Genomic DNA, 12,245 nt, shown 5'->3' on the forward strand with positions numbered 1-12,245 from the left:
GCGTGAGAACCAAGGAACCAAGGCAGGACTGAGGACGACCACGGCTGGCTCTGGATCTCATGTGGGCCTGTCGTCTAGACCGAGAAGTGTCTCTGTAGTGAGATGGCCTGAGGAAGAATGGGTGGAACAGAGACTCTAGGGATAGTAATCAGTGACAGCTCCTCAATTCCCACTGACATCATCCAACCAAAGTCCACAAAAACAACACAAAAAAGGAGAAAGAAAACACTTGACCAAAACACGCAGTTTTGTGTCATGTTGTTAGGTACCCAAAATAGGTCTCTATGAAATCATAAGCCTTCACACCCAGTGATCAACTCTGATGAGGCTGAGATGAAAACAGCAACTAGCCTTAACGTGTCTCGATGGATTTTTTTTTTGTAATATTCTGTTCAGGGTATAAGTTTACTCTGTCCCCCTCACTTATCAAAGAAATCGATCATGTCTTTTGGGTTAATGCCGGTGGAACAAAACCATAAACCACCCTTCTGTGTAACAAGAGTGACCCTGCAGACTCAGTGGAGTTTCACATTCACTTATGATTAATCTACAGAAGTCAGAAATAGTAAGATGACGACCGAATTTACAAAACTGGATTTACAAAACATCTTGGTCTTGAAAACAGTTTCCAAATGCCAAAAATTCAGCATTTCCCTAAATTCACCCCATTTTCCTTTTTTTTTTTTTTTTTTACATCAAAATCACATTCAACAGAACCTAATTTACACAGGCTTAAATATGTAATTGTCATTAAAGGTATTAATATACCCAATAAACATTATATTTCTACTATATCAAATCCAAACATCATATCATATTAGATCATTTTAAAGAGCCTCCTATGTTTAGAAACATTTTTAAGCATAACCTCAGATTCTTTGTAAGTAAAAGCCATTTGTTATCCAACAAATTTCAAAGACCATAAAAATTCTTATATCATATTCTCTACAATGAAACAAATATCAATACATGCTTGTAGAGTTTTATGAATTAAAGCCATCTGGCTGATTGCTGCAAACCAGCATGTGTTAGTAAAGCAGATTTGGGAACAGTACAGAGAGTGAGTTAAAAGAGCACAGTGAAGCAGGGGGAAAAAGCAAAAAAAGCAAAAAAAAAAAACAAAAAAACCTTACAAATAAACCAGAACGACATAGTAAGAGTGGACAAATTAGGCTGGTGTGGGTGGTAGGTTGGCCGCGGGAGTACGGGAGCTAATGACTAAGCCGGCCTGCGTTGTGACTGAGCCCCAGAGACCTCTCTGAACCATGTTTACCCTCCATCCTGTGCCACATCTGCCCCTTCTCCAACACTTTTTCTCTCTTTTTCTCTCCATGTGCACTCTGACACCTCCCAACATTTACAACCGCAATTACATCAATGGCCCTTGTTAATGCCACTTATTCGTCCAATCTTACTGCAAAGTCCCAGCTTAGAATGCACAAGGGCCAGGAGGCTCAAGCCAAGAACCTCCACATGCATGAGACGATGGGAACAAGAAGAGACAAAAAGCGCAATTAATAATCACATTCTTTGGGTGAAGCAAATCGACAGACTTTCATTTCGGGATCACCAAAACAAGCCTATAATAAACCAGAGTAGGAATTATATGTGTGGGCCTGCAAACATATTAAAACAAGTCTCTCATGAGATGTTCGCAAAAGTGGTCCAACAGCATTGCACTGAAGTTCCATTAAAAAGGGTCGCCCTGTGAAATAGGCACATGCTGTCCTCTAAGTTCTTTGAGAGAGCTTGTGCAACTTGGCTATAAAATCCATCCATGTTTAAAAGCACATCTATGTTTTGACCAACATCTTTCTGAAATATTTCCCACACTGGGTAGTTTACAGTAAACTGAAGTGTTGTGTACTCCGTCACAGCTGTACCAAGAGGAACCATCAAACGGCAACCAAATAAATCTTTTTGATGCAGGTTGGTGTTTGTTTAACCGTTCAACCAACCTCCTTTTCTACTGGGCAAAGGAACAACAATATTTTGGCATAATACTTCAAATGGTTCTCTGAAAAATCACAAAGCTACGGCATGTTGCCCAAGACCAGTGTGACCTGTTAGTCATACATACTGCATGGCCTAAGCCCATAAAGTGCAATCATAATATTTATCGAGTAAATGCTCCCAGTAATCAGCACAAACCAGATAAACAAACCAGAAAGACTTCACACATTATATACAAAAACTGTTTTCAATGAGTAATGCATAATGAACAAAATGACAACACTTTTCAAATAGCTTAAGCTGGATCTTTAATACAGGAAAAGTTTCAAGCATTGTTTGTGGCATCTTTTCTGGGCATAGCCTCCAATGCATAATAAAAATGTTTGTTTTCAGCCTCCCCCCCCCCCTTTCTCTATTTGCACATTTAAATGTTGAATATGAGAGTCTGACTCACTTGAATAGACATAACTCAGTGCATGTGTGAAAATAGATGATGTGGGAGGTGGTGGGGAATGTTCAACAACAAAAAGATTAAAATATTTTGTGTAGCTTGAGTTTCATATCCTTTTTTCTAACTGTCCAAAGCCCAATTAAAGAGCTATGTAGCCAGAACCTATAAATTCTCAATGAACTAATGGTACAATAAAGCAGTACTTCCAAAGCTGGTCTTATTCTGGCCTATTGCTGTTTCTTTCTCTGCCTACATTACCTTGACAAATTACTGACACAGCATGAAGAACTTAACTACATAAATAATTTCACAATGAAAACATGATCCATTGCCTGGGCCACCAAAAAAACAAAACAAAAAACACTTGGCCTATTAAAAGCACTCTGACATAAACCACAACAGGATTTCCAAAACTACATGCCTGGTAAAACAGGTGCTTTAAAGTCCAGTTATGTGAATGATACCATTGAGAGAACACAGTCAAAAACAGATTACACAATCTTTTTTTTTTTTAACTGAAAGTGAACATGTTTTTTTCATGTCAGGGATATTTTTCATTTGCATTTAAGGAGAAAGGAAAAGGTATTCAGGAAAGGAGCTACAGCCAAATGCTGAGCACAATACAACAAAACCTACAATTCAACATTAGCCCTCTTGTGGCTTATTGTCACAAGAACAGCATTAAAGCAAACAGACAGGCTCCCCACTATAATTTCCAGGCATTTGTGTGTGTGTGTGTGTGTGTGTGTGTGTGTGTGTGTGCGCGCGCTTGGCCAGGTTGAGGGGGGTTAATTATCTTGGGCTTGGTGCCCAAAATAAAACTACTGGGCAGGCATTTGACGTTATATTGAAAATATTCAATATATCCAATATATCCAACTATACATACAGCTTCAAGAAGCCATTGAAAGGTTTTGAAAAGTCCTCATAAGTTCAACCATACAAGTAATTTTAAAGCAGACAGCCCTATTACTGTGAAACATGATCTTAAACCGCGTTGTAACGGTCTAGATGTTCTGTTAAATACTGAGCCATTTTTGTCCAGCAAACTATCATCAATCATTTAATCCCATTAAGCAATTTCCTTCAGACAGTTACAGATTTAGATGTTTTCATCAATCTCTGAAGAGCCAAAAAGGACATTATGTTCCACATAGATATTTTGAGAGGAATTTTGAGTTCTCCACTGTATTCTTTATGAACACTTAATGAAAAAATTAAAATTCAAAAAAAAAAAAAAAAAAGAAAAAGTACAACTATGTTTTGAACTGACTTTAGCTGCACAATAATTGAGACATTGTGAAAAACATTTTGTATTATCCTTGGTAAGAAGTCACACAACAATCCAGTGATGTACATATTAAGGCAATCATATAAGAGCAGAATGGAATTACATGAGATGCCATAATTAGCATTCTAAAACTATTTTCTGCCCAGCGTGGCCCAGCTATAACTCGTCATTTCATTGGCTAACAGTGGTGTGACCCCAAAACTGGGACAATGAATCTATGACTGTTTCCCATGTCTCACCTCCAAAATAAGACATGGGAAAATAAAATATACACATCTGATTAGGGTTAGAACCCTGGAGAAATTGCGCCCAGAATAACCAACATGAAAACCAAGCGTCTCAAGAGGAGAACTCGAGCTGGTCGTTTACAGCCACTGGATGAGTCATTTTATACGGCACTTACAAATTTCACTGAAACTTCCCCTGTTTGGCAGAAAAGATCATGGGCCTATGGAAGTGGATGTTGATCTAGATTCACTGAAGCAAGCATATAAGCAGACAAACCAACATAAAAAGAAACCCAAGTAAACCTGCAGCAGTGCTCTGTTCTAGAAATATAAAACCATATATACATACATATATAATCCTGTAGCATTCATTTTGGAACCCCAACATTGTGAATTTGTAGCAACATGGATCACATTTTTGGCTTCTCCTGTTTCATAATATAGTATTTGTGCAGTGTTCAACAAATGAGTTATGAAATCATTTCTAAAGATTCCAGAGACAATGTTTAACACATCAACAGTTAATAACAGTCAGATGATAAAATGGATGTCGAAGGCCTCTGTTTGAACCCTTGACTAATAATAAAATTTTTTTTTAAAAAAGTCATAGCACAACAGGAAATATCAGGAAGCATACAGACAGCAGCCCCTTTTGTAAAACAGGAAGCTTGAGTTTTGGTTTTTACCACCTAACCATGTTCAACAAAGTTGTGTCACTCCAAAATGAAATATACAGTTAATTAGTGGGGAGATGTACTCTCACAACAGAGAGGGTAGCGGTTACACTTACTAATAGAGTTCTTCCAAACGAGCATGTGAAGTGGCCCTTCGGCAACTGTCTCAAGCTTCGGGATTATTGTTTCACATAATCAGAAACATACATTTTAAGTCATTTTACCCTTGTTGAATTCTGATTGCACTCGGAAATAATTTGTAACTTATATGTTCTCTTCCGCCGCACAGTTATTCCCAAGGTGGTTCAATTTGTTTCCAGGAAGCATCCATCCTCTTTCCTCAGGTTTCACTTTCAAAACTCACGTTCAAGCACCAACTTAATTAAAGAGTATGCATCAGGGAGCAATTGAAAAACAACAACAACAAACAAACAAACAAAAAAATTGTAAATGTTGAAATGTTTTTAAAACAAAACAAAACAAAACATGAATCTGTTGGACATAAGATTACTCATTTCATAAATCATAGGTTAAAACAACAGAGAACATTTGAATTCTCAGTCATTTATTGCTCTGCAGTTAACAGAGAGAATCTTCTCATCCAAGAGTTCTAGACTTGATTCTAGGGTATCTGCCACTGCATTCTTCACCTAACCATTCAAAGCTTCTGTGGCACAAATAATCATTACATCGCGTAGTGCCTTTAAAAGGAAATAACCTTTGACTGTAACTGAATTTATATAGATTGTGTCAAGATGAACACTGAATCAACATTGTCCTTTTGACTGGTGCTGAGGGTTAAAATGAGGCAGAAGTCTGTTCTTTTCAAACGTCGCCTTGCGAGAGGGATAAAAACAAGCAACAGTTTGTTTTTTTCTCTCTTCAATTACTCAGTGACTGAGTAGCTGAGTGGTATAATAGTGCACTTTACGAGTGAGGCTGACACACTCCAGCCTGAAGGGCCTCCTGTGAACACACTGAGAGAGGCTGTTTACTGGCCTGTGTAAATGAGGGAAGAGCTAAACACAAGTATGCCATAACACCATTGAGGGCTATAAAAGCCATTAGCCCAAATTGGATGACAAAATGCAACAACCTTTTCATTTGTTAACATCTGAGGAAAAGTAAATGCTGGATTATGCAACACTAGAAAATGCCAACAAGAAACCCTTTCTCAACAATGCAAGTCACCCACGAAAACAAATTTGAGTATCGGCTTTTCTTTCTCACTCTCCCTCTCCGTCTCCATGCACACGCACTTTAAAACTTTTTGCAGAAATTACTTATGAAAGGGGCAAGAAAATGCTTGGATAGAAATAATTTGCCTAAGACCTTTCTGTCTTCATTTCATTCATCTGGCGCCTGAGGTCTATGTGCAGAGTAGATTGTTTTTCTTGTATCATCAACTTAATGTTTTGCTCACAGATGGCATTGAATAGCTTGGTGCAAATTCAATATGAAAAAAAAAAAAAGAGATCCAGAGAGTCTTGGATTTACCCAAATAGTGACCTGGTAGTTTTTCCAAATAAAATCTTTGCAGTCCACTTTGCAGTCCTTCTCCACTGTTGTCTATGCTGATCAGTCCCTTTAGTAATGCAAGAGTGGGCTCAGAGAAAAAGCAGTTTCAGGGGGCCACATGTAAGCATCACATCCCACCCTGATCCATAAATACAGTTTTCCATATGGAAACTAACAGTGTAAACAGAAGCACTATGGATAAAGAAAAAGTACAATTCCTAGTGCCTTGACCACAGCATAGGGGCAAGTAGAAATCCATGGCAGAATTTTCAGTCTTTTTCAGCCTTCAAAGTTTTGGCAAATACGAGAAAAACTGCAAACTATACGTTTGGACACCAGGTAAGAAACGTATGGATTTAGCATTGCTGAATAAAGAAGAAGCATCTCAACAAAGAGTAATAGAACATGTATGTGCAACACTGTACCTGTCACTGTCTTGGTTTTGACAGGGCTGCTGGCGTAATCTGAGGCTTGATTGGAGGGTTGCTTGGCAAGGGGAGCACTCCCCACAGACACTTCATCGTCCCTCCTTTTGGCCATGGGCATCATCATGGGAACCACCCCTGCAGCCTGTAACAACACCACAGCCCTTATGATTTTATGATCCACGTTTTCTATCATTAGAGAGAGCAATACACTGATAGCAATCACAGGTGTGTCTACTGGTTATCGCAACATACCCAGTATACCTATAGGGCTGTCGCGAAGGAATTTCTCCTGCATTGATTTAGGGGGGCTCAATAGCACGATGTGCGGTATTAGAGCTTTTTTTTCCCTGCAAATTACTTCATTTATCCTGAATTTAGTGCTATATAAATGAGCTTTATTGTTAGGTTATTATTAGGCATATTGTTGCTTTTAAATGACAAAGATGACACAGTTTTAAGACAAATTAGATACTTGTCCATTGTTAAATGCAGCACACAGAAGGGCAATGAGGTGCAATAAGAACGCAATGTAAGCTACACGCCTTTTCTTTATGTATATGAAAAAAAAAAAAAGGATTAAGTCTAGCCTTTAGCACAGGCTAGATAGAAACTGTCAAACAAATATTAATAAAGCAAATTGTCCTACTGGAGAAAAGTTCAGCTTGAAGTCCGCATGACTATATAAAATGCTCAGGAAATATTCCATAGGGAAATCCTCACTCACACAAGACTGAGATTGGGGCTGATGAAGAGAAAGTTTCATCCCTATGGGGTCACTAAAAGTTACCCATCCGCATTTAAAAAGTTAAGAGTTCACTTAAAAATAGCCTGTGATATATCAACATTAAATCATAAACAAGTATTTTAAATGAACAAAGACATTTCATGAGGAGAACAAATTTTTCCACAAATGAAACGCATACCTCCACTGTTAGCCTTGATATATGCATGACTGAGACTGAATTAATATGCTCATACAAGACTTTTCCACACTCACAATACAGCAGTATTCCTCTTGGCTGGTCTCAGCTGAAAAATGAATTAGTGTCCATTGGAAATGGATTTTGTCATTTTCTGGATCTGTGTGATGACGCTAGCTACCACAGAGAAATCTTGAGTGCATGTATTTTAACGTCTGAGATGATGTGATGTTGAAATGTTGCCCTCAAAGACAGATAAAAACTATTTTTATTTGGGCTCCCTTTTACAAAACCTACAGAGTGCCAGGACCAAATCATATTTGAGGCTGGCGAAACATAAGCCTGATTTACCTAATTTGTTGCATGATTTCAAATGGAACAGCCTGCAAAAATACTTGGCTATAATCTAGTTTAAACAAAGACACAAAACAATGTATTTACTGTTCAGATAGCAGTTCCTGGTCTATTTGAGACTGGTATGGAAAAAAACAGCCAGGAAAAATAAGCCAGGCATGAATTCTTGTAGGCTTGTGTCCAGTCATGTCCTGTAACAAGGACATCTGGGGTAACAGCAGCATCAGCACCACGGAGGCAGTAACAGAAAACAAGGACTTGCAAAAGACCATGAAATGCACCTAAACTTAATTTCTGAACTTGTTTATATGTTTTTTATACGATTACACATTCTCCACCCCTGCATATAAATATACAAATGACAAGAGAACAAGCTGAACTCAGCTCCAAATTCGCCATTGACTAATATGGCGATCCCCTAATGTCCCTCACATTCCGCCTCAACCCTGCCTGCCAGCTCATTCCCTTACCATGGCGCCCCTTTCTTCTGCCTAAATTTATCCCTAATTTAAACTCCTCGGGCTTGTCCCTGAAAAACTCTAATCCTCACTCATTATACACTCTAAACTGATTACTTAAGATAAAACTAATATTTCACCATGGATATTTCATTATACTGATTATTCAGAGTCTGTGGTAGATATTTACAAATGTATAATCTGAGAGATGTGGAGCTTTGGTTGATTCCACCAAATTATTACTATGGCCAAAGCAAATTTCCTGAGGTGAAAAAACGACAATGTAGCTGATTTTCTTTCTTTTCTTTATTTTTGGGTTTGAGTGTACGTAATAAAGCTAGCCGTCTATATTAACTAACTACTTTCGACAAAGTGACTACCTTAATACTGAGTGAAATTTCAAAATAAATAATAAGATGAAAAATTCAGTATGACTCTATAATCAGGGAAATTTGAAAGCCACACAGTTTGTTGCAAACGTCTGCTGTGTGGAGTGTAGGTCAGATGAAAATGCGCTGTTGAAGGCTCATCCTTCACTTCTGTCCTTCAACCAGAGCTACCTTATCAGAGTGTCAAATGGGCCTTGACTGAGAGTACACTGCTATCCCTCACAAACTGGCCAAGCTTCCAATAATTAAATGTGCCACCCCAAGAGCCAATGACTACAGCTTCCCTTTCCTACCCCAAAAATAGAGATTCAGAGTAAATCCTGCTGGAGGAAACATTTCAGAAACTGTGCTGAAGCTTGAGGACAAGCTCACATAAGCAGTAATATCAGCAATACAAACAAACATACAGATACAGCGACACAGGCTACATAAACTGACTGTGAATGAAAAAAGATCTGATTTGATAAAAATTTTGAAAATGCTGAAGTCTCATAATAACATGACACATTTTTGGTGGTTGGTGACTGTATAAACAGGTGAATATGCCTCTATATAGACGTTAAAAACTGCACACAAACCCCAAGCAAAAAGCAAAGAACAAGAAATACACACTTTTATAACAGACGTTTAAACATCTGGTCTTCCAATATATATTTGTGCCAAAACACAATGGTGGCAATGCTCTAAAGATATGATTAACCCAAAGGCTATTGTATGAATACAGATGAATACCTTACATTTATGAGTACAATGCACTAAATGTCTGCCACCACTCCCCATGCTGTTGCATCAAGAGGAGGACCAGTGTATGGTAGACAGACAAAGCTGAGAACGAGCTGCGGGGATAAGAGAGCTGAATGAAGCTGAATGAGAGCTGAAGAGCTGAATGAAGTCAGGGAAGCCATATCCTACCTGTTGTGACTGTCGGCTGCCACTAGATCTTTGTGGCTGGTGTAGCAGCCAAGTGCAGAAGACCGGATCCACATTCACAGCAATTCCCTGGATACTGACCAGCAGCACAGCACCTGGAGAACAAACAAAGATAAGAGATGATCCTGCCCATTCTTACAAGCACCAAAACAAACTCTATCACATTCACTCGTTGTCTTACTCTCTCTCTCTCTCTCTCTCTCTCTCTCTCTCTCGTCCCACATACACTAAATAAAATATATCATTTTGGGGTGAAAACAAAGATACTTTTTTAACCTAACAAAGGTGTAAATAAACAGCATCTCAAAAGATCAAGAAAGTGTGTGACAGAGAGAGAGAGAGAGGCACTGGGGAATAGAAGTGGCCACTTTGAATTTAATGCTACGAAAAAGGGAGAAACGCCAGGATTTCTTAGTGACTGCAAAGAAATGTCTCAAACACAGTGGGGCAAATCAGCACAGACCCACACCCTTTCATGTTAGAGTCAGTACTGCTATGCATGTCATTTCATAATTGCCCAAAATGTTTTGCAGATTTTCATCCTTTATTAATATCAGATTTTGTTGTAAATCACATCTTATAATACAGATGATTCATCGGCATATGTGCGGCATACTTCTGAAGGACCTTACATGCCATCTACCTGTAATGGGGAAATTCAAATATCTCTCAGAGTTCTTAGGAGCAAAACACCAAAGTTCATCATTAAAACCTAAAGTGGCTCTACTCTTACAACAAATTCATGTAATATCACATTGCCCAATCCCTTACCTATCTTGACATGCATGTAAGTCCGGTCTACATTAAAATGGCACAACCAAATATGTATCAAATTATGTTTAGACACATGATAGTATAGCTGGAATGAACGAATGCTATATAAAATGTGTATAATGTAACATATAATATCTACACTTTTCTGATGAATTCTTATCTTTTAAAATCAAAAGTCATTTACACCATGTTATAATCAGTTGGCCTTGTTTCTGAGGCATGTTCTGTTCTAGCACCAAGGACACAGTTTGTTTCAATTGTGTGTTCAAAGTGTGTCACTGAAAGCCAAAAATAACATTTTCTTTTGATAAATGTCTGTGAAACCTAAGTCGTTCTAAGGGTTTATTTGAATCTTAAATAATAATCTGTACCAACAATGATGGCCTGAGGTAATGCACTAGGACTCCATCAATAATGACTACCATGCCTTTGGGATTAGTGGAAATTCTCTGGTGTGCGACGGAATGCCTCTTACGATAAGTAAATGCTCCATCCTCCTGATGGGTTCTGAAATGTTTCGAAAGGGGCTTTGGTGCGGTCCAAAATCTTTCATTTCAGTTTTGTTGGTGTGGTTAAAGTGGATAGAGAATGAATGCCACTTAGTATAGTCTACCATTACATATATGATACCACCCCAAAGGCATAACAACACTGAATAATGAGAAGCCAATCAATGAACAGAGAAAGAAGAGAGTGGGGCATACAGTCAAACCACATGAGCTGCCATTTTCATGTAAAAATAAAAATGGTAATACACTCTATACAGTTACTCATAACAATCCCTGGGGGGCGTTTTAGTAATAATAAAAAAAAAATCATATAAATCCAAATAAATCATAATCAAAACAACTATTTCATTTTACAGAATGCGACCATGCAATGAGACGCAGAATAAATGGTGCCAATGGCCTCCATGACACCAGAATAAGGCTGAAGCACAATCCTGTGGGGTGTGTGACAATATCATCACACCGGCTCAGAACACGCACAGGTGTTTACTGGTGTTAATATGGGAGAAATCAATAACAAAATTAGTATAAAACACAGTGGTGGAATTCTGCATAAAACAGAAATGCTTAAAACGCATTTACTTTTCAATTTTATTCCAACATGTCAGAAAGGGCAATATAAAGCAGTCAACTATATCAGTAACTGTGTCACTGTATGAAGTGTGAGATTTAGATACGTAGCCATGAGTAAAATACAGTGACAGTAGCATCTCATGGTTGCCAATGTACACATGTTTACAGCATATATCTACAGCATTAGATATTACGAGACAGCCAGGAAACCATAATTTGGCAAAGGCACAACGACTTCACTCTATATATTCACTGTTGACCGTTATGGTGTAGTATTGCCAAAAGGCCTGAAATATTACAGATCACACTTTCCTCTACAAAGCACGGTGGTGAATAGCTCAATTACCATATGGGGTTTGGAGGAAAGTGTTTAGTGTTATTCCTTGGCGTTTCACAGGGTGGTAAGGTAATTAAAGCCACGTGATGACAACGATAACACTAGTGTTTTTCTAACTTTCCATGTAATTCTATTGTAAATAGAGAGAACTACTGAACTGCTCTGAAGTTAATACACACACAATTGCACGCATACATGAACACACACAGTGTATTGGCCATACCACAGAGTCTATTAATGTCAAGGAGTTTTCATTTGTGGCCCAAGATAGAGGGGGTAGGGGGGCTTGTTCGCTATTGCTGACATCAGTTAAAAAGCTTGCAAATTGCAGCAGAGGTGAGATGAGACCCCCAGCTTTGCTTGTCCCTTCTCAGTCAATTAGCTGGACCCAAAGAGCCAAAGCTCTGATGGAGATGTTAAGAGATATTAGAGGATGTAAGTGTGCAGGCAGAGGCCAGC

At 38.4% G+C, this 12,245-nt stretch overlaps 1 protein-coding gene across 1 annotated transcript in view; it reads right to left on the reverse strand.

Annotated features, from left to right (window-relative positions):
• vps13b (vacuolar protein sorting 13 homolog B) overlaps positions 1-12,245 on the reverse strand; it is a 256,450-nt gene that overhangs the window by 141,534 nt on the left and 102,671 nt on the right. The window contains exons 19-20 of the mRNA XM_030781914.1: positions 9,576-9,688; positions 6,540-6,684 (exon numbers count right to left, since the gene is read on the reverse strand). Of these exons, the coding sequence (XP_030637774.1) occupies positions 6,540-6,684; positions 9,576-9,688 (258 nt within the window). The remainder of the gene's footprint in view (positions 1-6,539; positions 6,685-9,575; positions 9,689-12,245) is intronic.

This window comes from Chanos chanos, chromosome 8 (genome assembly GCF_902362185.1).
Source record: "Chanos chanos chromosome 8, fChaCha1.1, whole genome shotgun sequence".
Taxonomy (NCBI): domain Eukaryota; kingdom Metazoa; phylum Chordata; class Actinopteri; order Gonorynchiformes; family Chanidae; genus Chanos; species Chanos chanos.